The sequence below is a fragment of the Lichenostomus cassidix genome, unplaced genomic scaffold, assembly GCF_008360975.1.
Source record: "Lichenostomus cassidix isolate B80296 unplaced genomic scaffold, HeHo_3.0 HiC_scaffold_802, whole genome shotgun sequence".
NCBI lineage: Eukaryota > Metazoa > Chordata > Aves > Passeriformes > Meliphagidae > Lichenostomus > Lichenostomus cassidix.
This window is the reverse complement of record NW_028147650.1, coordinates 17078-44575: the sequence shown is the minus strand read 5'-3', so window position 1 is coordinate 44575 and position 27498 is coordinate 17078. Positions and strand designations below refer to the sequence as shown.

The 27498-nt window shown below is 40.7% G+C and overlaps 1 protein-coding gene across 1 annotated transcript in view; it reads left to right on the top strand.

Annotated features, from left to right (window-relative positions):
• Nucleotides 1-835: 835 nt before the first annotated feature.
• Nucleotides 836-27498, top strand: part of LOC146420984 (segment polarity protein dishevelled homolog DVL-1-like) — a gene marked incomplete at its 3' end in the record, with an annotated part of 40355 nt that continues 13692 nt past the window's right edge. Inside the window, exon 1 of the mRNA XM_085047828.1 lies at nt 836-1227. Coding sequence (XP_084903954.1) covers nt 1058-1227 — 170 coding nt within the window. The remainder of the gene's footprint in view (nt 1228-27498) is intronic.

Below are 27498 nucleotides of genomic sequence, written 5' to 3'. Positions count from 1 at the left end.
TCCCTGTCCCATCCCCTCTCTCTCTTTCTCCCTCTCCCATCACCTTTCCTGTCCCCATTCCTATCCCCTTCCCATTCCCTTTTCCCTTCCCAGTCCAATCCCCCTTCCCATCCCCTTTCTCCTTCTCCCATCCATTTTCCATCCCCTTCCCCTTCCCCATCCTCTTTCCTATCCCCATTCCCATTGCTTTTCCCATCCCCATCCCCATTCCCTTTCCCTCCCCAACCCCTTTCCACTCCAATCCCATCCCCTTATCCTCGCCCCCTTTCCCTTCCCCATCCCCATCCCCAATCCATCCAATTCCCTTTCCCCAACCCCTTTTCCATTCCCATGCCCTTTCCCTTCCCCATCCCCAATCCCATCCCTTCCCTTCCCCATACCCTTTCCTTTTCCCATCCCATCCCCTTCCCTTCCCTTCCCCCGACCCGTTTTCCATTCCCATTTCCTTTCCCTTCCCCGTCCCCAATCCCAACCCCAACCCTTCCACCATACCCTTTCCTTTTCCTATCCCATCCCCTTTCCCTTTCCCTTCCCTTTCCCCAACCCCATTTCCATCCCCTTTCTCTTCCCCATCCCAATCCCATCCCTTCCCCATACCCTTTCCTTTTCCCATCCCATCCCCTTTCCCCCTCTCTTTCCCCTCCCATCCCATCCCGTCAGTCCCGGGCCGTGGTGCCGCCGGGCCGGCAGGGGCGGTGTGCGGTGTGCGCTGTGCGGTGCGCGGGGGCGCCGAGCGGAGCGGGCTCTGTGCGGAGCGGAGCGGAGCGGAGCGGGCTCTGTGCGGAGGTTGCTGCCCAGGGCCTCCCCGCTCCCCGCTCCCCGCTCCCCGCTCCCGCTCCCCCGGGCCGGGCTGGCAGCACGGCGCTGCTGGCGGCGCAGCTGGGCCGGCGGGGCGGCCGGAGGATGCGGGCGGGGCGGGCGCGCTGCCGTTCCCGGGTCGGGCAGCTAGAGAGCAGTGCAGGGAGCGCCAGCCCGAGCCGCCTTCCTGTGGGCAAGGCCGAGAGCGGAGCCCAGCGCCGGCCGAGGCCCGGCCCGGCTGCCCCCGCTCCGCTCGCCCATGGCGGAGACTAAAATCATCTACCACATCGACGAGGAGGAGACGCCGTACCTGGTGAAGCTGCCCGTGCCGCCGGAGAAAGTCACGCTGGCCGATTTCAAAAATGTCCTCAGCAACCGGCCCGTGCACAGCTACAAGTTCTTCTTCAAGTCCATGGACCAGGATTTCGGGTGAGCTGCGGGCGGGCCGTGTCCCCTCAGCGCCGGGGGCTGGCGGGGCTGGCGGGGCTGGCGGCATCCCCGGGGCACCTGCCGGGCTCGGCACGGCACGGCACGGCTCGGCTCGGCTCGGCCCCGCTCGGCACCGCCGCGAACATGGCGGGCGCGCCGGGCCGAACCCAGACCAGGCTCGGAGCTGCCGCGGTGGAGCTCCGCGGTGGAGCCCGCGATGGAGCTCCGCGGTGGAGCCTCCGATGGAGCTCCGCGGTGGGCCTGCAGCCCCCGGCGGGATCCCCGCGCCGCCCGGAGCCGTGGCGCTGCCCGCGGGCCCAGGCGGTGCGGAGGAGCGGCCGCAGCTGTCAGCGCGCCCGGGGAGGCCGCGGCGGAGCCAGGGCAGGGCGGGAGCTCCGCAGGGCCGCGGGGCGCCGGGCCGGGCTGGGCAGGGAGGGACGGCGGCTGGCAGAGCGACACAGCGTCGGGATCAGCGGGACAGACGGTGAGAAATGGGCTGTGGTTCAACGGGCTGTGGTTAAAGGGGACAAACGGGCAGTGGTCAAACGGGTGGCGATGGTCAGATGAATGTCAGATGGTTGGTCAAGCGGGTGGCGAGTGGTCGGTGGTCAGACTGGGCTGTGCTGAGCAGCTGTCAGATCCTCGAGGGCAGACGTGAAGTGGTCAGCGGTCAGAGTGGTGTCAGGTGTTGGTGGTCAGACAGGTGACAGTGGTCAGTGGTCAGACAGCTCCAGGGGCTGTGCTCAGGCTGTCATATCCACTGGGGTCAGGTGGATGTCAAATGTTGGTGGTCAAACAGGTGACAGTGGTCAGTGGTCAGACAGCTCCAGGCTGTCACACCCGCTGGGGTCAGATGGCTGTCAGACGGTCCAAGGTCATCCAGGAGTGAATGGTCAGTGGTCAAGCAGGTGGGCAGCGATCAAAGGAGTGTGTCCAGTGGTCAGTGGTCAAAGGGATGGTCAGTGGTCACAGGGGTGTCACCCAGGCCCTGGTCAAACAGTGACAAGTGCTCACACAGCTCCAGGAGCTGTGCTCAGGCTGTCACACCCTCTGGGGTCAGATGGGTGTCAGACGGTCCAAGGTCATCCAGGAGTGAGTGGTCAGTGGTCAAAGGGGTGGTCAGTGATCAGTGGTCACAGGGGTGTCACCCAGGCCCTGGTCAAGCAGTGACAAGTGCTCACACAGCTCCAGGAGCTGTGCTCAGCCAGCAGCTGTCAAAGCCTCGCTGCTCACCCAGCTGGGCAGTGCTCAGACAGGTGACAAGTGGTCAGTGGCCAAATGTCCCCTGCCAAGGGCACGGGACTGGCAGTGCTGGGGAAGGCCAGGCCAGCCTCTGCAGTGACCTCAGTGGTGACCAGAGGCCGCTCTGAGCCGAGGCAGGGCGTGTTTGACATCGTTCTGCTCCCTGCACACCAGGGTGGCTTCAGCCAGGATAAAACCGACCAGTGAAAGTCCCTTTGACACTCTGCCAGACAGTAACTTTCAAAATGCATTAATCCTTTTGTAGCAAATCACTTCGCTTTGTGCTCCCATCTGTCGCTGGCGAGGCGATTTTGCACAGTTAATGCCTTGCCAGGGGAAAAATAGGGAGAAGGTTTGGGGGAAACTCGTGTGGATCTGGGTCCAGAATGTGGATTTGACTCCAAAATGGGGATTTGGGTCCAGAATGTGGACATGACCCCAAAATGTGCACCTGACTCCAAAATGTGGACGACTCGAAAATGTGGATCTGACTCCAGAATGTGAACCTGACTCCAAAATGTGCACCTGGCTCCAAAATGTGGATCTGACCCCAAAATGTGGATCTGACTCCAGAATGTGCACCTGAGTCCAAAATGTGGATTTAACTCCAAAATGTGCACCTGACTCCAAAATGTGGACCTGACCCCAAATGTGGACCTGACCCCAAAATATGGACCTGACCCCAAGATGTGCACCTGAGTCCAAAATGTGCACCTGGCTCCAAAATGTGGATCTGACCCCAAAATGTGGATCTGACTCCAGAATGTGCACCTGAGTCCAAAATGTGGATTTGACTCCAGAATGTGGATTTGACCCCAAAATGTGGATTTGACTCCAAAATGTGGATTTGACCCCAAATGTAGACTTGACCCCAAAATGTGGACCTGACCCCAAAATGTGCACCTGACCCCAAATGTGCACCTGACCCCAAAATGACACCGTGGGAGGTGCAGGTTGTATATCTGGTGACATGGAGCACCCTGAGCACCCTCTGACAAGCTGTACAGCTATTTTTCATCCCCAAGACCCAAATCCTCCCGTGTTGGTTGTGTTTTCATCCCTGCTGGAATGTGGATCTTGTTTGTTGACACGGATTTCTGATGTGGTGAGCTGTTAGTGTTGGCTTGGAACCATAGCAGAGTTGGTGGATCTTGTTTTTTCTGAGTTGTGCAAACTTATTTTTTTTGGGGGGAAACAACCATCCAAAATGTTTGTTTTCAAAATAAACCCCTTTGAAATCGACTGTTGGTAAATTCCTCTCCTTCCACCCCGACCCTGAAATGGTAAAAATTCCCAATTTGGGGTGTGATTTCACTGGAGGAGGTTGGCATTGTGGAGGCAGCAGCTGCACCGTTCCCACTGCCACAGAAATTTGGGATTTATGATTAGGGATTGTGTAATTAGGATTATGTTAGGGAAATATAAACTCTGCTGGGGCATCTTGAACTCACACAGGGATGTTTTGGCCTTTGGGGAACAGAATTAGACACAAAACCTAGGGAGGATTTTTTAAAATTTGTCTCAAAATTGGGGTGAAATTCCTCTGTTATTTCTAAGGTGGATTTTTTAAATTTGTCTCAAAATTGGGGTGAAATTCCTCTGTTATTTCTAAGGTGGATTTTTTAAATTTGTCTCAAAATTGGGGTGAAATTCCTCTGTTATTCCTAGGGTGGATTTTTTAAATTTGTCTCAAAATTGGGGTGAAATTCCTCTGTTATTTCTACGGTGAATTTTTTAAATTTGTCTCAAAATTGGGGTGAAATTCATCTGTTATTCCTAGGGTGGATTTTTTAAAATTGTCTCAAAATTGGGGTGAAACTTGCCTGTTATTTAAATTTGTCTCAAAATTGGGGTGAAACTTGCCTGTTATTCCTAGGGTGGATTTTTTAAATTTATCTCCAAATTGGGGTGAAACTCCTCTGTTATTCCTAGGGTGGATTTTTCAAATTTGTCTCAAAATTGGGGTTTAACTCCTCTGTTATTCTTAGGGTGGATTTTTAAATTTATCTCCAAATCGGGGTGAAACTCACCTGTTATTCCTAGGGTGGATTTTTAAAATTTGTCTCCAAATTGGGGTGAAACTCGCCTGTTATTTAAATTTGTTTCAGAATTGGGGTGAAACTCATCTGTTATTCCTAGGGTGGATTTTTTAAATTTATCTCCAAATTGGGGTGAAACTCCTCTGTTATTCCTAGGGTGGATTTTTCAAATTTGTCTCAAAATTGGGGTTTAACTCCTCTGTTATTCTTAGGGTGGATTTTTAAATTTATCTCCAAATCGGGGTGAAACTCACCTGTTATTCCTAAGGTGGATTTTTAAAATTTGTCTCAAAATTGAGGTGAAAATTGCTGTTATTCCTAGGGTGGATTTTTAAAATTTGTCTCCAAATTGGGGTGAAACTCGCCTGTTATTTAAATTTGTTTCAGAATTGGGGTGAAACTCATCTGTTATTCCTAGGGTGGATTTTTAAAATTTGTCTCAAAATTGGGGTGAAATTCCTCTGTTATTCCTAAGGTGGATTTTTAAAATTTGTCTCAAAATTGGGGTGAAATTCCTCTGTTATTCCTAGGGTGGATTTTTTAAAATTTGTCTCAAAATTGGGGTGAAACTCACCTGTTATTCCTAGGGTGGATTTTTAAATTTATCTCAAAATTGGGATGAAACTCCTCTGTTATTCCTAGGGTGGATTTTTAAAATTTGTCTCAAAATTGGGGTGAAATTCCTCTGTTGTTTCTAGGGTGGATTTTTAAAATTTGTCTCAAAATTGGGGTTTAACTCCTCTGTTATTCCTAGGGTGGATTTTTAAAATTTGTCTCAAAATTGGGGTGAAACTTGCCTGTTATTTAAATTTGTCTCAGAATTGGGGTGAAACTTGCCTGTTATTCCTGAGATGTATTTTTAAAATTTGTCTCCAAATTGGGGGGAAACTTGCCTGTTATTCCTAGGGTGGATTTTTAAAATTTCTCTCAAAATTGGGGTGAAATTCATCTCTTATTCCTAAAGTGGATTTTTAAAATTTGTCTCCAAATTGGGGTGAAACTTGCCTGTTATTTAAATTTGTTTCAGAATTGGGGTGAAACTCACCTGTTATTCCTAGGGTGGATTTTTAAAATTTGTCTCAAAATTGGGGTGAAACTCACCTGTTATCCCTGGAAATGGAGGTGATGAAGGGCTGCAGGGATCAGGACCTGGAAATTATTTAACCTTTTTATGTAATTTTAAGTCTCAAATACAACTGCTGAAAGGGTTTGGGTGACAAAACCTTGAGACAACTCAGGGTGACTCCTGAGCTGCCAGTCAGATCTTTCTTTGCTTTTGGTTTATATATCTTTTTCCTTGTGTGTTTGTTCCTCTTGCAATCTGAAATGCTTGGGGAAAACGGGGAATGGAAAGAAAAATTAGAAAAAAAAATTTTAGATTAATTTTGGAAAGAAAAATTAGAAAAAAAATTTAGGTGAATTTTGGCTGTCTCAGCAAGTGTTAACAGTCAATATGGTTTTTTTTTTTTTAATTATCTTGTTTGCAAACTGACTTTTTTTAGAATAATGGAATATCCTGAGCTGGGTGGGATCATCCAGACCAACTCCTGGAGCTCTTGGCAGATTTTGGGAATATTTTTGGCAGATTTTGGGGAGCCTGGGCAGTGCTCCACCACCCTTTGGGGGAAAAAAACCCCTAAAATCCATCCCAACTCCCTGGAGCAGCTCCATCCTTTTAATTGCTGCAAACAGGCAATTCGAGCTGTCCTTGCCACAAACCAAAACAAAAAACTGTGTCCCTAATTCCTCCCTGATGTGCCTGAAAAGCTCCTCCAGAGCAGCTCTTTCCTGGGTGGCTCTAAGTGGGGTTTTTGTAGCTCTTGGGGACATTTGGGGTGTCCCTGGGGTGTCCTGGTGTCCCATCCCTGGTTGGGATTGGCTGGGGCACTTGGCAGGGCACTCCCTGAATCCCAATGGGAGATGGGAGATGGGAAAAGTACTCTGGGTGGTGATAAAACTAATGTTTTCATGGAGAATCAGAGCTTAAATCCCAATGTGAGATGTGAGATGGGAAAAGCACTCTGGGTGTTTTCTTGGAGAATCAGAACCTAAATCCTAATATGAACTGTGAGATGGGAAAAGTACTGTTTTCCTGGAGAATCAGAGCCTAAATCCCAATGTGAGATGGAAAAAGTACTCTGGGTGGTGATAAAACTAATGTTTTCATGGAGAATCTCAGAGCCTAAATCCTAATGTGAGATGTGAGATGGGAAAAGGATTTTGTGTGTTCAGAAAACAAATGTTTTCCTGGAGAATCAGAGCCTCCTTGGGCAGGCTGAACTGAGCTGAACTGAGCTGAACTGAGCTGAGCTGAACTGAGCTGAGCTGAACTGAGCTGAACTGAGCTGAACTGAGCTGAGCTGAACTGAGCTGAGCTGAACTGAACTGAGCTGAGCTGAACTGAGCTGAACTGAGCTGAGCTGAGCTGAGCTGAACTGAGCTGAACTGAACTGAGCTGAGCTGAGCTGAGCTGAGCTGAACTGAGCTGAACTGAGCTGAGCTGAACTGAACTGAGCTGAACTGAACTGAGCTGAACTGAACTGAGCTGAACTGAACTGAACTGAGCTGAACTGAGCTGAACTGAACTGAACTGAGCTGAGCTGAACTGAGCTGAACTGAACTGAGCTGAACTGAACTGAACTGAGCTGAACTGAACTGAGCTGAGCTGAGCTGAACTGAGCTGAACTGAACTGAGCTGAACTGAACTGAGCTGAACTGAACTGAACTGAGCTGAGCTGAGCTGAACTGAGCTGAACTGAGCTGAGATGAGCTGAACTGAGATGAGCTGAGCTGAGCTGAACTGAACTGAACTGAGCTGAACTGAGCTGAACTGAACTGAGATGAGCTGAGCTGAGCTGAGCTGAACTGAGCTGAGCTGAGCTGAGCTGAACTGAGCTGAACTGAACTGAGATGAGCTGAACTGAGATGAGCTGAGCTGAACTGAGCTGAGCTGAACTGAGCTGAACTGAGATGAGCTGAACTGAGCTGAACTGAACTGAGATGAGCTGAACTGAGCTGAACTGAACTGAGCTGAACTGAGCTGAACTGAGATGAGCTGAGCTGAACTGAGCTGAGCTGAGCTGAACTGAACTGAGCTGAACTGAGCTGAACTGAACTGAACTGAGCTGAACTGAGCTGAACTGAGCTGAACTGAGCTGAGCTGAACTGAGCTGAACTGAACTGAGCTGAATTGAGCTGAGCTGAACTGAGCTGAACTGAGCTGAGCTGAACTGAGCTGAACTGAGCTGAGCTGAACTGAGCTGAACTGAGCTGAGCTGAGCTGAACTGAGCTGAGCTGAGCTGAACTGAGCTGAGCTGAACTGAACTGAGCTGAGCTGAGCTGAACTGAGCTGAGCTGAGCTGAACTGAGCTGAATTGAGCTGAACTGAACTGAGCTGAACTGAGCTGAGCTGAGCTGAACTGAACTGAGCTGAACTGAACTGAGCTGAACTGAGCTGAGCTGAGCTGAGCTGAACTGAGCTGAACTGAACTGAGCTGAACTGAGCTGAGCTGAACTGAGCTGAGCTGAACTGAACTGAGCTGAACTGAGCTGAACTGAGCTGAACTGAGCTGAGCTGAGCTGAGCTGAGCTGAGCTGAACTGAGCTGAACTGAACTGAACTGAGCTGAGCTGAACTGAGCTGAACTGAACTGAGCTGAACTGAACTGAGCTGAACTGAGCTGAGCTGAGCTGAGCTGAGCTGAACTGAGCTGAACTGAACTGAGCTGAGCTGAACTGAGCTGAACTGAGCTGAACTGAGCTGAGCTGAGCTGAGCTGAGCTGAGCTGAACTGAGCTGAACTGACTCCTGGCAGTTCTGCACATGCTGTTGTCATTAAGGCCCAGCCTTTCCCGGATCCTGCAATGCTGCAGTAAATAAACAAAACCCTCTCAGGAGCAGTGGGTTCTGTGCTGAATGCCTTCCAGCTGCGGGAGGTGGAGTTGGGATGGATGTGTTGTGGATCCCCAGCCCTGTGCAAGGTGCAGGAGGAGCTGCAGGAGTGTCACATTCCCTTCTCAACTCTGCTCACTGCTCAGTTTGCTGCTTTTTACTGCTTTACTGCAATTTGCCACTTGGCAAATCCATCCCCAGGGGGGATTTCTTCCTCCCTGCTCAAGGGATGGCTCTGCCTGTGCTCTGCCTTCCTGCTGGCTCCAGCTGTGGACGTGATTCTGGCTTGAAAATGTCCAACTGGCATTAAAACTCAACCCTTGGAGGTGCTTTGTAGGTTCTGGTTTTATTTTGGTCGGTGGGAAATGCAGCAGGGATGTTTTATAAAATGCAGGATGTCCAAATGGTGTTAATACTCAACCCTTGGAGGTGCTTTGGTGGTTCTGGTTGGTGGGAAATGCAGCAGGGATGTTTTTTTAAAATGTAAAATGTCCAACTGGCATTAATACTCAACCCTTGGAGGTCTTTGGTGGTTCAGTTTTTATTCTGGTTGGTGGGAAATGCAGCAGGGATGTTTTATAAAATGAAGGATGTCCAGCTGGCATTAATACTCAACCCTTGGAGGAGGTTTGGAGGTTCTGGTTGGTGGGAAATGCAGCAGGGATGTTCTATAAAATGCAGGATGTCCAACTGGTGTTAAAACTCAACTCCTGGAGGTGCTTTGGAGGTTCAGTTTTTATTCTGGTGGATGGGAAATGCAGCAGGGATGGTTTATAAAATGTTTTTTAAAATGTCCAACTGGCATTAATACTCAATCCTTGGAGGTGCTTTGGAGGTTCAGTTTTTACTCAGGTTGGTGGGAAATGCAGCTGGGATATTTTTTTAAAATGTAAAATGTCCAAATGGCATTAAAACTCAACCCTTGGAGGTGCTTTGGAAGTTCTGTTGTTATTCTGGTGGATGGGAAATGCAGCAGGGATGTTTTTTAAAATGTTTTTTAAAATGTCCAACTGTCATTAATACTCAACTCCTGGAGGTGTTTTGGTGGTTCTGGTTTTATTCTGGTTGGTGGGAAATGCAGCAGGGATGTTTTATAAAATGCAGAATGTCCAAATGGTGTTAAAACTCAACTCCTGGAGGAGCTTTGGAGGTTCAGTTTTTATTCAGATTGGTGGGAAATGTCCCAGGATCAGCCTGCTGACTGTGCCAACACCCACCAGCAGTGACATTCAGCCAAGTTGGTGTTTTTATCTCTTTTTCTAGTCAAACAGCTTTGCCATCAGCTGGCTCAGTTCCTCCCAGCGCTGATTCCCTGCTCAGGGCAAAGCTCAGAGGTCACTTCCCACCCCTGAATTGTAAATTCTCAGCTCACAGCCTCTCACAGCAGCACTCAGAGCAGCTCTGCTCATCCCTGGGTGATTAAAAACCCGACAGCTAACGAGCACAGCTCAAAATAAAGCTGCAGCTCGTGATTCCTGGGCTGTCCTGGCTGGAAGGGTGACAGCTGTGTCACCACGAAGCTGGGTGACAACATCCTGCAGGAGGAATTCCTGTCTGCCTGGAATTTGTATTCCAAGTGAAAAAAATAAAATCTTTTATAAAATAATAATAATAATAAAATTATAAAAATATTTTATAAAATATGAATAAAAATTATAAAAATATTTTATAAAATATGAATAAAAATTTATAAAAATATTTTATAGAATAGTAATAAAAATATTTTAAATATTTGGTATTTCCAGGGTTTTTGCTGGTCAAACCCCATCAATAACTCCCAAAATTACAGAATGATGAGTGTGTAGGATGCAGGAGTTCCCATCTGCTTGATTTTCTGTACAATACAAAATTGTACAGAAATTTCCTTGGAGACTTTGCTGCTCCAGTGTGGGATGTGGGATTGTGACAGGAGGAAAAATTAAAGAATTCAAGACCTTCCCTGTCCAAAATCGGATAAATATCCCAATATTTACCCCAAGAAACATATCCAATATACAAATAAATATCAGATAAATGCAGGCAATCCCCTCGGGGTGAGCTTCAACTCCAAATTCTTTCCATTGTGTCAACTAATTCTGCTTTGCTTGTTCCTCTGCAGGGAGTGCTTTGAGGAGTGGCTTTTGCAGCATTCCTTTGCTATCAGCAGGAGAGATTCCTTCCCAAACTGCTCTGGGAGGTGCAGAATTTGGGTTTTGGTGCAGAATTCGGGTTTTCTTGCTCCTGCGGGTGCCAAAAAGCGGTGGAGAAATGGGATTTTGGGAAGTGGGAATGTGATTTTGGCCAAAAAGTGGTGGAATGATCCAAAATAAATGGGATTTGGAGCAGTAGGAATCTGATTTTCTCCAAAAACTGGTGGAGAAATGGGATTTGGAGCAGTGGGAATCTGATTTTCTCCAAAAACTGGTGGATAAACAAAATTTGGAGCAGCAGGAATCTGATTTGGCCAAAAACTGGTGGCTAAATGGGATTTGGAGCAGTGGGAATATGATTTTCTCCAAAAATTGGTGGAAAAATCCAAAATAAATGGGATTTGGAGCAGTAGGAATCTGATTTTCTCCAAAAACTGGTGGAGAAATGGGATTTGGAGCAGTAGGAATCTGATTTTGGCCAAAAACTGGTGGATCAATGGGATTTGGAGCACTAGGAATTGGATTTGGTCAAAAACTGGTGGATAAATGGGATTTTGGGCAGTAGGAATCTGATTTTCTCCAAAAACTGGTGGAATAATCCAAAAATAAATGAAATTTGGAGCAGTAGGAATCTGATTTTCTCCAAAACCTGGTGGAATAATCCAAAATAAATGGGATTTGGAGTAGCAGGAATGTGATTTTGGCCAAAAACTGGTGGATAAATGGGATTTTGGGAAGTAGGAATGTGATTTTCTCCAAAAAGTGGTGGAATGATCCAAAATAAATGGGATTTGGAGCAGCAGGAATCTGATTTTCTCCAAAAACTGGTGGAATAATCCAAAATAAATGGGGTTTGGAGCAGTGGGAATGTGATTTTGGCCAAAAACTGGTGGATAAAGGGGATTTTGGGAAGTAGGAATCTGATTTTCTCCAAAAATTGGTGGATAAATGGGATTTGGAGCAGCAGGAATCTGATTTGGGCCAAAAACTGGTGGAATAATCCAAAATAAATGGGATTTGGAGCAGTAGGAATGTGATTTTCTCCAAAAACTGGTGGATAAATGGGATTTGGAGTAGCAGGAATATGATTTTCTGCAAAAACTGGGATTTGGAGCAGTAGGAATCTGATTTTGGCAAAAAACTGGTGGAGAAATGGGATTTGGAGCAGTAGGAATGTGATTTTCTCCAAAACCTGGTGGAATAATCCAAAATAAATGGGATTTGGAGCAGCAGGAATCTGATTTTCTCCAAAAACTGGGATTTGGAGTAGCAGGAATGTGATTTTGGCCAAAAACTGGTGGATAAATGGGATTTTGGGCAGTAGGAATCTGATTTTCTCCAAAAACTGGTGGAATAATCCAAAATAAATGGGATTTGGAGTAGCAGGAATCTGATTTTCTCCAAAAACTGGGATTTGGAGCAGTAGGAATCTGATTTTCTCCAAAACCTGGTGGAATAATCCAAAATAAATGGGATTTGGAGCAGTAGGAATGTTATTTTGGCCAAAAACCGGTGGAGAAATGGGATTTTGGGAAGTAGGAATCTGATTTTCTCCAAAAATTGGTGGATAAATGGGATTTGGAGCAGTGGGAATCTGATTTTCTCCAAAACCTGGTGGAATAATCCAAAATAAATGGGATTTGGAGCAGTAGGAATGTTATTTTGGCCAAAAACTGGTGGAATAATCCAAAATAAATGGGATTTGGAGCAGTAGGAATCTGATTTTCTCCTAAAACTGGTGGAGAAATGGGATTTGGAGCAGTAGGAATCTGATTTTCTCCAAAAACTGGTGGAATAATCCAAAATAAATGGGATTTGGAGCAGTAGGAATGTTATTTTGGCCAAAAACCGGTGGAGAAATGGGATTTTGGGAAGTAGGAATCTGATTTTCTCCAAAAATTGGTGGATAAATGGGATTTGGAGCAGTGGGAATCTGATTTTCTCCAAAACCTGGTGGAATAATCCAAAATAAATGGGATTTGGAGCAGCAGGAATCTTATTTTGGCCAAAAACTGGTGGAATAATCCAAAATAAATGGGATTTGGAGCAGTAGGAACCTGATTTTCTCCAAAAACTGGTGGATAAATGGGATTTGGAGCACTAGGAATGTTATTTTGGCCAAAAACTGGTGGATAAATGGGATTTGGAGCAGTAGGAATGTGATTTTCTCCAAAAACTGGTGGAGAAATGAAATAAATGGGATTTGGAGCAGTGGGAATCTGATTTGGGCCAAAAAGTGGTGGAATAATCCAAAATAAATGGGATTTGGAGCAGTAGGAATCTGATTTTCTCCAAAAACTGGAGGATAAATGGTATTTGGAGCAGTAGGAATTGGATTTGGCCAAAAACTGGAGGAATAATCCAAAATAAATGGGATTTTGGGCAGTAGGAATCTGATTTTCTCCAAAAACAGGTGGAATAATCCAAAATAAATGGGATTTGGAGCAGTAGGAATCTGATTTGGGCCAAAAACTGGTGGAGGTACAGAATCATTTCATCATTGGGAAAGCTTTTTTAAAATTTTTAAAAAAAATTTTAAATTTTAAATTAAAATTTTAATTTTAAAATTTAAAAAAAAATTTAAATGATATTTTAAAAATACAATATTTTTGAAATGATATTTAAAAAAATACAATATTTTTTAAAAATGATATTTTTAAAAAATACAATATTTTTAAAAATATTTTTAAAAATACAACATTTTAAATGATTTTTAAAAATACAATATTTTTAAAATGATATTTTTCAAAATACAATATTTTTAAATGATATTTTAAAAAATACAACATTTTGAAATGATATTTTTAAAAATACAATATTTTTAAAAATGATATTTTAAAAATACAATATTTTTAAAAATTATATTTTCAAAAATACAATATTTTTAAAACGATATTTTCAAAAACACAACAATTTTTAAAATGATATTTTTCAAAAATACAATATTTTGAAACGGTATTTTAAAAAAAATACAATATTTTTAAATGATATTTTAAAAAAGACAATATTTTTTTAAAATGATATTTAAAAATACATTTTTGAATGATATTTTTAAGAGAGACAATATTTTTAAATGATATTTTTAAAAATACAGTATTTTGAAATGATATTTTAAAATACGATATTTTTGAAATGATATTTTAAAAAATACAATATTTTTTTAAATGATATTTTTAAAAAATACAACATTTTTAAATGATATTTTTAAAAAAATACAATAATTTTATAATGGGGAAAACAAAAATAAGAGGAGAAACAAAAGCAGGAGTTGCTTATTTATCCACAAGACAGTTGAGAGGAAATATTTCCAAGAGTTTTTAATGCCAGCACTAGAGGGAATCTCTCCAGCCTGACAGAGGACAGAATTATTTGGAAAATCATTGGAAAATCCAACAGATTTGGGTTTTACATCCACAAAAATCCACATTTATTGGGTTAAATCTTTGCTGTAAAAAATCCAGCAAGCAAAGGAATTCCAGACAAAATCCTGGAAAACTTCATTTCTTGATATTCTCTTTTCTCAAAAGCTACAGAATTCGAGACTCTGGAAAGTTTTTTTGGGATAAATTTCCCAATTTTCTTATCCAGGGAGATGCAGGACTGAAGGATTCTGCCTTTTCAGGTGGAGGTTGTAATAGAAAATACAAAATACTGTAAAATATTCTAAATTATATATTATAAAATAAATTATACGTTATAAAATACATAAAATTGTAAAAATTTCTATCAAAAACCACCAGATTTGGAGGTTTTTTTTGCAATAATAGAATTCCTGGGAGAAAAGAGGAAGAATTTCTTTAAGGTCATGAATCTCCTTTAACCTCCAGCTCTTTTTCCATCTTTTCCCTTTTTAATTTTCCCCAAATCCCACAAAATGCTATCATTTCCCAGAGTCATTAATTAACACCAATGCTGTGGGTTAATGAGGGTTTGGAGGTGATAATTTGGGAAATAATTTGAATAAACTGCCGTTGGTGCAGCAGAATTGAATCAGGATTGAATCAGAATTGAATGAGAATGGAATGAGAATTTAATCAGAATTTAATCGGAACTTAATCAGGATTGAATCAGAATTGAATGAGAATTGAATGAGAATTGAGTCAGAATGGAATCAGAATTGAATGAGAATTGAGTGAGAATTTAATCAGAATGGAATAAGAAATTAATCAGAATTGAATGAGGATTGAATGAGAGTTGAATGAGAATTGAATGAGAATTTAATCAGAATGGAATCAGAATTGAATCAGAATTGAATGAGAATGGAATGAGAATGGAATCAGAATTTAATCAGAATTTAATCAGGATTGAATCAGAATTTAATCAGAATTGAATCAGAATTTAATCAGAATGGAATGAGAATTGAATCAGAATTTAGTCAGAATTGAATCAGAATTGAATGAGAATTGAGTCAGAATTTAATCAGAATGGAATGAGAATGGAATGAGAATTGAATCAGAATTGAATCAGAATTGAATCAGAATGGAATCAGAATTGAATCAGAATTGAATCAGAATTGAGTCAGAATTTAGTCAGAATGGAATCAGAATGGAATGAGAATTGAATTAGAATTGAAAGTGAATTTAATCAGGATTGAATCAGAATTTAATCAGAATGGAATGTGAATTGAATCAGAATTTAGTCAGAATTGAATCAGAATTGAATGAAAATTGATCAGAATTTAATCAGAATTGAATGAGAATTGAGTGAGAATTTAATCAGAATGGAATCAGAATTGAATGAGAATTGAGTGAGAATTTAATCAGAACGGAATAAGAATTTAATCAGAATTGAATGAGGGTTGAATGAGAGTTGAATGAGAATTGAATGAGAATTTAATCAGAATTCAATCAGAATGGAATCCGAATTGAATCAGAGTTGAATCAGAATTGAATGAGAATTGAATCAGAATTTAGTCAGAATTTAGTCAGAATGGAATCAGAATTGAATCAGAGAATAGAATGAGAATGGAATGAGAGTAGAATGAGAATTTAATGAGAATTTAATCAGGATTTAATCAGAGTTTAATCAGTTCAGCCAAGCTGTGAGCAAACCCAGAGCAGGTCACACAATGACCTCAAGGGTTTCTGCTGAGGGATTTTTCCATGTGAAAAAAAGGAATAATTATCATTTTTGGGGTGTTTAGGCAGCTTTGGGAATATTGATGGAATATTGATAGAATATTAATGGAATATTGGTGGAATATTGGTGGAATATTGATAGAATATTGAGAGAATATTGGTGGAATATTGATGGAATATTGATGGAATATTGATGGAATATTGATGGAATATTGATAGAATATTGGTGGAATATTGGTGGAATATTAATGAGATATTGATGGAATATTGGAATATTGATGTAATATAAATGGAATATTCATAGAATATTGATGGAATATTGATGGGATATTGGTGGAATATTGATGGAATATTGATGGAATATTGATGGGATATTGATGGAATATTGGTGGAATATTGGTGGAATATTGATAGAATAGAAACTAATAGAATATTGGTGGAATATTGATGGAATATTAATAGAATATTGATAGAATATTGGTGGAATATCGATAGGATATTGATGGAATATTGATAGAATATTGGTGGAATATTGATGGAATATTGGTGGAATATTGATAGAATAGAAACTAATAGAATATTGATGGAATATTAATGGAATATTGATGGGATATTGATGGAATATTCATAGAATATTGGTGGAATATTAATGGAATATTGATAGAATTTTGATAGAATATTCACAGAATATTGGTGGAATATTGGTGGAATATTGATAAAATATTGGTAGAATATTGATGGAATATTGATGGAACATTGATAGAATATTGGTGGAATATTGATGGAATATTGATGGAATATTAATGAGATATTGATGGAATTTTGATAGAATATTGATGGGATATTGATGGAATATTGGTGGAATATTGGTGGAATATCAATGGAATATTGATGGAATATTGAAAGAATATTGATAGAATATTCATAGAATATTGGTGGAATATTGGTGGAATATTGGTGGAATATTGATAGAATATGGATGGGATATTGATGGAATAGTGGTGGAATATTGGTGGAATATTTATATTTATATTTATATTTATATTTATATTTATATTTACTTATATTTATATTTATATTTATATTTATATTTATATTTATATTTCATATTTATTAACACCTGTGAGATGGAAACACAGACACATAACTAATTCACTGACTAATACAGGGGAGCAGAGAGAGGGAAAAAAAATAAAAGAACTAACAGAAAACACAAGAGAAACAGAAAACACAGTGAGCCTAAAATCCTTTACTTGTTTTACCCAATTCTGTTCCATTCTGAAGAAGTAGAAAAGATTTAGAAAAAGAAATTATAAGATTTAAAGACTCAAAAAATCAACCATTTTTGGCTTCTCTGTGCACATAATTCACAGTAAATTTTTAGGATTTAACACCACACCCTGTTGTGTCTGGCAGTCATTTCTCTAAATCTCAATTTAAATTCCACAAATGTCTGCGTTGCACTCGGATTTTCACACCTTCAGCCTTGAAATGTTGTAGGAATTGAAATATTGGGCGTTGAGGAGCAAATCCTGTTCCCTGCATGCCGCTGCTCTCGAGTGATCAGCCACCAGTATTTTAAAATATTTCATTTGAAGCCGTTCCTGGCTTAGGGGGAAATGTGTTTGGAGCCTTTTTTGGAGGGAATGGGGCAGAATTTGTGGCAAATTCTGAGATTATTTGGGTTTAAATGGAAGGATGAGGCAGAGCTGGATGTGTTTTTGAGGAGATGGGGCAGAATTTGTGGCAAATTCTGAGATTATTTGGGTTTAAATGGGAGGATGAGGCAGAGCTGGATGTGTTTGGAACCTTTTTGGAGGGAATGGAGCAGAATTTGTGGCAAATTCTGAGATTATTTGGGCTGAGATGGAAGGATGAGGCAGAGCTGAGTGTGTTTTGGAGGGAATGGGGCAGAATTTCTGACAAATTCTGAGATTATTTGGTTTAAATGGGAGGATGAGGCAGAGCTGAGTGTGTTTGGAGCACTTTGGGGCAGAATTTCTGGCAAATTCTGAGATTATTTGGGTTGAAATGGAAGGATAAAGCAGAGCTGGATGTGTTTGGAGCAGTTTTAGAGGGAATGGGGCAGAATTCCTGGTGAGAGCTGAGAATATTTGGGTTTAAATGGAAGGATGAGGCAGAGCTGAGTGTGTTTGGAACTTTTTTTAGAGGGAATGGAGCAGAATTTGTGGAGAGGATTGGGATTTTCTGGTTTGAAATAGAAGGATGAGGCAGAGCTGAGTGTGTTTGGAGCCGTTTTTGGAGGGAATGGAGCAGAATTTGTGGCAAATTCTGAGATTCTCTGGTTTGGAATGGGAGGATGAGGCAGAGCTGAGTGTGTTTGGAGCACTTTGGGGCAGAATTTGTGGCAAATTCTGAGATTATTTGGTTTGAAATGGAAGGATAAAGCAGAGCTGGGTGTGTTTGGAGCCTTTTTTAGAGGGAATGGAGCAGAATTTGTGGGGAGAACTGAGATTATTTGGGTTTAAATGGAAGGATGAGGCAGAGCTGGATGTGTTTGGAACCTTTTTGGAGGGAATGGAGCAGAATTTGTGGCAAATTCTGAGATTATTTGGGCTGAGATGGAAGGATGAGGCAGAGCTGAGTGTGTTTTGGAGGGAATGGGGCAGAATTTGTGGCAAATTCTGAGATTATTTGGTTTGAAATAGAAGGATGAAGCAGAACTGAGTGTGTTTGGAACCTTTTTGGAGGGAATGGAGCAGAATTTGTGGCAAATTCTGAGATTATTTGGTTTGAAATGGAAGGATGAGGCAGAGCTGAGTGTGTTTGGAGCCTTTTTTAGAGGGAATGGAGCAGAATTTCTGGAGAGGATTGGGATTTTCTGGTTTGGAATAGAAGGATGAGGCAGAGCTGGGTGTTTTGGAACTTTTTTTGGAGGGAATGGGGCAGAATTCCTGACAAATTCTGAGATTCTCTGCCTAGGAATGGAAGGATGAGGCAGAACTGAGTGTGTTTGGAGCCCTTTTTGGAGGGAATGGAGCAGAATTTCTGGCAAATTCTGAGATTATTTGGGTTTAAATGGGAGGATGAGGCAGAGCTGAGTGTGTTTGGAGCCTTTTTTGGAGGGAATGGAGCAGAATTTGTGACAAATTCTGAGATTATTTGGGCTGAGATGGAAGGATGAGGCAGAGCTGAGTGTGTTTTGGAGGGAATGGGGCAGAATTTGTGGCAAATTCTGAGATTATTTGGGTTTAAATGGAAGGATGAGGCAGAGCTAAGTGTGTTTGGAGCAGTTTTTGGAGGGAATGGAGCAGAATTTGTGACAAATTCTGGGATTATTTGGGTTTAAATGGGAGGATGAGACAGAGCTGAGTGTGTTTGGAGCCTTTTTTGGAGGGAATGGAGCAGAATTTGTGGCAAATTCTGAGATTATTTGGTTTAAACAGAAGGATGAGGCAGAGCTGAGTGTGTTTGGAGCCTTTTTAGAGGGAATGGAGCAGAATTTCTGGCAAATTCTGAGATTATTTGGGCTGAATCTCTTTCTTATTTCCAGAAAAAGATGTTCTATCTCACAGTTTCTCCCTGTAAATTCTGATTTTTTTTTTCATTATTTTCATTCCTTTCATTCTCCTCCCCTCTTATTTCCAGAAAAAAGATGTTCTAGCCCACCTTTTCTCCCCATAAATTTTGATTTTTTAAAATTATTTTCATTCCTTTCCTTCTCCTCCCTTCTTATTTCCAGGAAAAGATGTTCTATCCCACAGTTTTTCCCTGTAAATTCTGATTTTTTTTTCATTATTTTCATTATTTTCATTCTCCTCCCCTCTTTCTTTCTTATTTCCAGAAAAAGATGTTCTTTCCCACCCTTTCTCCTTGTAAATTTTTATTTTTTTCATTATTTTCATTCTCCTCCCCTCTTTCTTATTTCCAGAAAGAGATACTCTATCACACGGTTTCTCCCTGTAAATTCTGATTTTTTTTCATTATTTTCATTATTTTCATTCCTTTCATTCTCCTCTTTCTTATTTCCAGAAAAAGATGTTCCATCTCACCATTTCTCCCCATAAATTTTGATTTTTTCTCATTATTTCCATTCCTTTCCCTGCCCTGGCCTGGTGGCTAAAACCTCTCTGCTGCAAAAATCCCCAAGTTTGAAATCTCCATTTAATGAAGATTCTCCCTGAAGTGTTAATCAGCTCCAGCCAGGCTATTTTTAGAGCTGCAGCCTTCCCTGCCCAGCTGACTAATTAATTGCAATTAGGATCACTGATGGTTTTGCTAATTGAAGCAGCTTTTTTTGGAGAATTGCTGCTTCACAGAGCAGAATAAATCAAATTGTCCAGAGAGGTTGTGGAACATCCAGAACTGGGCTGGAGATGGGACTGGATGACCTCTGGATTTCTCTTCCTACCATTTTTGGAATCAAAAAAATCATTCATTTTTGATTCTGTGAATGGAAACTAAAATCTGAATAATCACTTTAAGGTGACAAGAATAAACAAAGATGCATTTAGCACAAAGGGTTTAATTAATTCTTTGCCTTCTCCCCTAAGTATCTCAAAACAAATGAAGCTTTTCTCACCTTTTCCCATCAGTAAATTAAGGATTAATTATGATCAATCCTTGATTGGAGATGCTCAGAACTGGGCTGGAGATGACCCTGGGACTGGATGACCTCTGGATTTCTCTTCCAACCATTTTTGGAATCAAAAAATAATTCATTTTTGAGTCTATGAATGGAAACTAAAATCTGAATAATCTCTTGGAGGTGGCAAGAATAAACAAAGATGCATTTAGCACAAAGGTTTAATTCCTTTGCCTTCTCCTCTAAATATTTTATAAGGAATGAAGCTTCTCTCAGCTTTTCCCAGCAGTAAATTAAGGATTAATTAAGGATTAATTATGATCAATCCTTGATTGGAGATGCTCAGAACTGAGCTGGAGATGACCTGAGCAACCCAAACCCTCTGGGAAGGTTGGACAGGATGACCTCTGGATTTCTCTTCCAACCAGTTTTGGAATCAAAAAAATAATTCATTTTTGATTCTGTGAATGGAAACTAAAATCTGAATAATCTCTTTAAGGTGATAAGAATAAGCAAAGATGCATTTAGCACAAAGGTTTAATTAATTCCTTTACCTTCTCCCTAAGTATCTCATAAAAAATGAAGTTTTTCTCCCCTTTTCCCATCAGTAAAGGACAATTAAGGATTGATTATAATCAATCCAATTAAGGATTGATTATGATTATGATCAATCCTTGATTGGAGATGCTCAGAACTGGGCTGGAGATGACCTGAGCAACCCAAACCCTCTGGGAAGGTTGGACAGGATGATCTCTGGATTTCTCTTCCAACCATTTTTGGAATCAAAAAAATCATTCATTTTTGATTCTGTGAATGGAAACTAAAATCTGAATAATCTCTTTGAGGTGACAAGAATAAACAAAGATGCATTTAGCACCAAGGGTTTAATTAATTCCTTTGCCTTCTCCCCTAAGTATCTCGAAGCTTCTTTCCCCTTTTCCCATCAGTAAAAGACAATTAAGGATTAATTATGATCAATCCTTGATTGGAGATGCTCAGAACTGGGCTGGAGATGATCCTGAGCAACCCAAACCCTCTGGGAAGGTTGGACAGGATGACCTCTGGATTTCTCTTCCAACCATTTCTGGAATTAAAAAAATCATTAATTTTGGATTCTGTGAATTCTCAATTGATCAATCAGTGCCATTGGAATCAGGAATATCCCAGTTCATATAGAAATCACAGATTTTCCCAGGATAAGAGGGAAGGCTGAGCCTCAACAATCTGGATTTCCTGGCTAAAATCCTCTCTGGAAAAGAACCAAAAAGTCAGGATGCTGAGAGGTGAGCATCCTGACTTACCAATATTATTTTTCTAATATATATTAAATTTTTTTCTTATATATATTCTTATAATTTCTCAGCCTGGCAGGGGGATGAGAGGGAAAGCTGAACCTCAACAATCTGGATTTTCTGGCTAAAATCCTCTCTGGAAAACACCCAAAAAGTCAGGCTGCTGGGAGGTGAGCATCCTGATTTATCAATCAGTTATCTCAATTGATCAATCAGAGCTATTGGAATCAGGAATATCCCAGTTCCTGCAGAATCCACGGATTTTCCCAGGATGAGAGGGAAAGCTGAACCTCAACAATCTCAATTTTCTGGCTAAAATCCTCTCTGGAAAACACCCAAAAAGTCAGGCTGCTGGGAGGTGAGCTGTCCCAGGAGCAGGTGAGCTGTGAGGTTGAGCAGAGCTGGGCTTGGGAAAGGCAAAATCCCATTTTTTTTGTGCAGAGGAAAAATCCAGACACAATTGCAGGAAGCCAGAGGGAGGAGGAGCTGCCAGCAGCACTGATTGTTTCATTTAGTAATTAGTGCTAAAATCTCCTCGAAGGCAAATAAAGCAGAGGATGTGAGCTCCTGGAGGTGTTCCTCCTCCCCTTCCCCACACTTCCTCACCTTTTTTTTTGGAGATATTCTGGATGTGGGGGCTTTGCTGGTGGTGTGGAGCAGGAATTTGGGGTAAAAAGTGGATTTTTATGGTGATTTAGGAGCTTGGCTGAGCTGCTCCCTGGTGTTCTTCACCTCCCTTCCACCTAAAGTGGAATTAAAGGATGAACTGAAGGATGTTTTGTGCACAGAGATGGATGGGGAAGAGGGAAATGCTGCAAATTTGGAATATTGATGGAATATTGGTGGAATATTGATGGAATATTGATGGGATATTGATGGAATATTGGTGGAATATTGATGGGATATTGATGGAAAGAGGGAAATGCTGCAAATCTGTGAATATTGAATTTATATTGAAGATAAATCTCTAAATTCTAGCTGTGCTGGCAGAATGTCCTCTCTCCAAGGTGGCAGTGGGACTGAGGCAGGCAGAGCTGCAGTGACCAGGAGGTGTGGAAATGTCACCTTTGTCCCCTGAGTGTTTCCAGGTGTTAGTTTGCTCTTTTTCCTGTTCCTCCTCACACTTCCTCACCCTTTTTTTTTGGCAGATATTCTGGATGTGGGGGCTTTGCTGGTGGTGTGGAGCAGGAATTTGGGGTAAAAAGTGGATTTTTATGGTGATTTAGGAGCTTGGCTGAGCTGCTGCCTGGTGTTCTTCACCTCCCTTCCACCTAAAATGGAATTAAAGGATGAACTGAAGGATGTTTTGTGCACAGAGATGGATGGGGAAGAGGGAAATGCTGCAAATCTGTGGATATTGATGGAATATTGGTGGAATATTGATGGAATATTGGTGGAATGTTAATGGAATATTGGTGGAATATTGATGGAATATTGATGGAAAGAGGGAAATGCTGCAAATCTGTGAATATTGATGGAATACTGATGGAATATTGATGGAATATTGATGGAATATTCATAGAATATTGGTGGAATATTGATGGAATATTGATGGAATATTCATAGAATATTGGTGGAATATTGATGGAATATTGATGGAATATTGATGGAATATTGATAGAATATTGGTGGAATATTGATGGAAAGAGGGAAATGCTGCAAATCTGTGAATATTGATGGAATATTGGTGGAATATTGGTGGGATATTGATGGGATATTGATGGGATATTGATGGAATATTGGTGGAATATTGATGGAATATTGATGGAATATTGGTGGAATATTGGTGGAATATTGATGGAATATTGGTGGAATATTGATGGAATATTGGTGGAATATTGATGGAATATTGATAGAATATTGGTGGAATATTAATGGAATATTGGTGGAATATTGATGGAATATTGATGGAATATTGATGGAATATTGATAGAATATTGATGGAATATTGGTGGAATATTGATGGAATATTGGTGGAATATTGATGGGATATTGATGGAATATTGATAGAATATTGATGGAATATTGGTGGAATATTGATGGAATATTGATGGAATATTGATGGAATATTGGTGGAATATTGATGGGATATTGATGGAATATTGGTGGAATATTGGTGGAATATTGGTGGAATATTGATGGGATATTGATGGAAAGAGGGAAATGCTCCAAATCTGTGAATACTGAAGATAAATCTCTAAATTCTTGCTGTGCTGCAGTGTTTCCTCTCCCTGCCCTTTCCAAGGTGGATGTGAGACTCAGGATGAACTAAAGGATGTTTTGTGAACATCCAGATTTTTCTGGAGCACAGGAAAGAGGGAAATGCTGCAAACCTGTGAATATTGAATTTATATTGAAGATAAATCTCTAAATTCTTGCTGTGCTGGCAGAATGTCCTCTCTCACAGTGTGGCAGTGGGACTCAGGCAGGCAGAGCTGCAGTGACCAGGAGGTGTGCAAATGTCACCTTTGTCCCCTGAGTGTCCCCAGGCGTTAGTTTGCTCTTTTTCCTGTTCCTCCTCACACTTCCTCACCCTTTTTTTTGGAGATATTCTGGATGTGGGGGCTTTGCTGGTGGTGTGGAGCAGGAATTTGGGGTAAAAAGTGGATTTTTATGGTGATTTAGGAGCTTGGCTGAGCTGCTCCCTGGTGTTCTTCACCTCCCTTCCACCTAAAATGGAATTAAAGGATGAACTGAAGGATGTTTTGTGCTTGGAGATGGATGGGGAAGAGGGAAATGCTGCAAATCTGTGAATATTGATAGAATATTGATGGAATATTGATGGGATATTGATGGAATATTGATAGAATATTGGTGGAATATTGATGGAATATTGATGGAATATTGATGGAATATTGATGGAATATTAATGGAATATTGATAGAATATTGGTGGAATATTGGTGGAATATTGATGGAATATTAATGAAATATTGATGGGATATTGATGGAAAGAGGGAAATGCTCCAAATCTGTGAATATTGATAGAATATTGATAGAATATTGATGGAATATTAATGGAATATTGATGGAATATTGGTGGAATATTGATGGAATATTGATGGAATATTGATGGGATATTGATGGAATATTGATGGGATATTGATGGAATATTGATGGAATATTGATAGAATATTGATAGAATATTGGTGGAATATTGATGGGATATTGATGGGATATTGATGGAAAGAGGGAAATGCTGCAAATTGAATATTGAAGATAAATCTCTAAATTCTAGCTGTGCTGCAGTGTTTCCTCTCCCTGCCCTTTCCAAGGTGGATGTGAGACTGAGGATGAACTAAAGGATGTTTTGTGAACATCCAGATTTTTCTGGAGTGCAGGGAAGAGGGAAATGCTGCAAACCTGTGAATATTGAATTTATATTGAAGATAAATCTCTAAATTCTAGCTGTGCTGGCAGAATGTCCTCTCTCAAAGTGTGGCAGTGGGACTCAGGCAGGCAGAGCTGCAGTGACCAGGAGGTGTGCAAATGTCACCTTTGTCCCCTGAGTGTGCCCAGGTGTTAGTTTGCTATTTCTCCTGTTCCTCCCCACACTTCCTCACCTTTTTTTTGGAGATATTCTGGATGTGGGGGCTTTGCTGGTGGTGTGGAGCAGGAATTTGGGGTAAAAAGTGGATTTTTATGGTGATTTAGGAGCTTGGCTGAGCTGCTGCCTGGTGTTCTTCACCTCCCTTCCACCTAAAATGGAATTAAAGGATGAACTGAAGGATGTTTTGTGCACAGAGATGGATGGGGAAGAGGGAAATGCTGCAAATTTGGAATATTGATAGAATATTGGTGGAATATTGATGGAATATTGATAGAATATTGGTGGAATATTGGTGGAATATTGATGGGATATTGATGGAAAGAGGGAAATGCTGCAAATCTGTGAATATTGATGGAATATTGATAGAATATTGGTGGAATATTGATAGAATATTGGTGGAATATTGATGGAATATTGGTGGAATATTGATGGAATATTGGTGGAATATTGATAGAATATTGGTGGAATATTGATGGAATATTAATGGAATATTGATAGAATATTGGTGGAATATTGATGGAATATTAATGGAATATTGATAGAATATTGGTGGAATATTGATGGAATATTGATGGAATATTGATGGAATATTGATAGAATATTGATGGAATATTGGTGGAATATTGATGGAATATTGATGGAATATTGGTGGAATATTGGTGGAATATTGATGGAATATTGATGGGATATTGATGGAATATTGATAGAATATTGGTGGAATATTGATGGGATATTGATGGAAAGAGGGAAATGCTGCAAATCTGTGAATATTGGAGATAAATCTTCTCTCTCCTCCCTCCTAACCAGTCCTCCCTCCCAAATACACCCAGCCAGTTGCTTTGGGGTTTTTGGGGTTTTTGTGGGTTTTGGGGGTTTTTGGGGTTTTTGTGGTTTTGGTGGTTTTTTGTGGGTTTTGCGGGTTTTGTGGGTTTTTGTGGTTTTTGGGGTTTTTGAGGTTTTTGGGGTTTTTGTGGTTTTGTGTTTTTTGTGGGTTTTGTGGTTTTTGTGGGTTTTGCGGGTTTTTGTGAGTTTTTGTGGGTTTTGGGGTTTTTGTGTTTTTTTGCGGTTTTTGGGGTTTTTGTGGGTTTTGGGGGGTTTTGGGGTTTTTGTGGTTTTTGCGGGTTTTTGCGGGTTTTGTGGGTTTTTGTGTTTTTGTGGGTTTTATGGGTTTTGGGGTTTTTGTGGTTTTTGCGGGTTTTGTGGGTTTTGGGGTTTTTGTGGGTTTTTTTGGTTTTTGTGGGTTTTGGGGTTTTGTGAGTTTTTGTGGTTTTTGTGGGTTTTGCAGTTTTTGTGGGTTTTGCAGTTTTTGTGGGTTTTGTGGTTTTTGGGGTTTTTGCGGTTTTTGCGGGTTTTTGTGGTTTTTGGTGTTTTTGTGGTTTTTGTGGGTTTTGCAGGTTTTGCGGATTTTGTGGGTTTTGTGGTTTTTGCGGTTTTTGTAGTTTTTGGGGTTTTTGCAGTTTTTGCGGGTTTTGTGAGTTTTGTGGGTTTTGTGGTTTTTGTGGTTTTTGCGGTTTTTGCGGGTTTTGTGGTTTTGCGGGTTTTTGGGGTTTTTGTGGGTTTTGGGGGTTTTTGTGGTTTTTGGGGGTTTTGGGGGTTTTGGTGTTTTTGTGGGTTTTTATGGTTTTTGGGGTTTTTGCGGGTTTTGTGGTTTTTGCGGTTTTTGCGGTTTTTGGGGTTTTTGTGGATTTTGTGGTTTTTGCGGTTTTTCTGGGTTTTGTGGGTTTTTGGGGTTTTGTGGTTTTTGCGGTTTTTGTGGGTTTTTGTGGGTTTTGTGGTTTTTGTGGGTTTTTGTGGTTTTTGTGGGTTTTTGTGGTTTTTGTGGGTTTTGCAGGTTTTGCGGATTTTGTGGGTTTTTGTGGGTTTTTGTGGGTTTTGTGGTTTTTGTGGGTTTTGTGGTTTTGGGGTTTTTGCGGGTTTTGTGTTTTTTTGCGGTTTTTGTGGTTTTTCTTCACCCAGCAACAAGACAAAAACCCAACTAAAGGAAATGCTGTTGAGGATTCTCAGGTTTTTAGGGAGTTTGGTGACACTTGAGGCTTGGGATTGTCAAAAACAAATAGTTCTGCTCTGCAGGGTGGGAATTTGAGGCAGAAATGGATTTCTGGTGCAAATCTGTGATCTCTGACAGGTCTGGGGGATTTAGCTCCAGCAAACCCTGAAAGGCTGGGAGGAGATTATAAAGTGGGAAAATGCTTGGAATTATTTCTGTGCTTCCCAGTTTGGGATGTGGGTCTGGACTGGTGCTATTCTACCTTTTCTTTTTCTTTTATTTTTCTTTTATTTTCCTTTTATTTTTCTTTTATTTTTATTTTTATTTTTATTTTTATTTTTATTTTTATTTTTATGTTTATTTTATTTCAATTTTTATTTTTATTTTTAATTTTTATTTCTATTTTTCTTTTATTTTTATTTTTATTTCTATTTTATTTTTATTTCTATTTTTATTTTTATTTCTATTTTTATTTTTATTTCTATTTTTTTTGAATTTTTATTTTTATTTTTAATTTT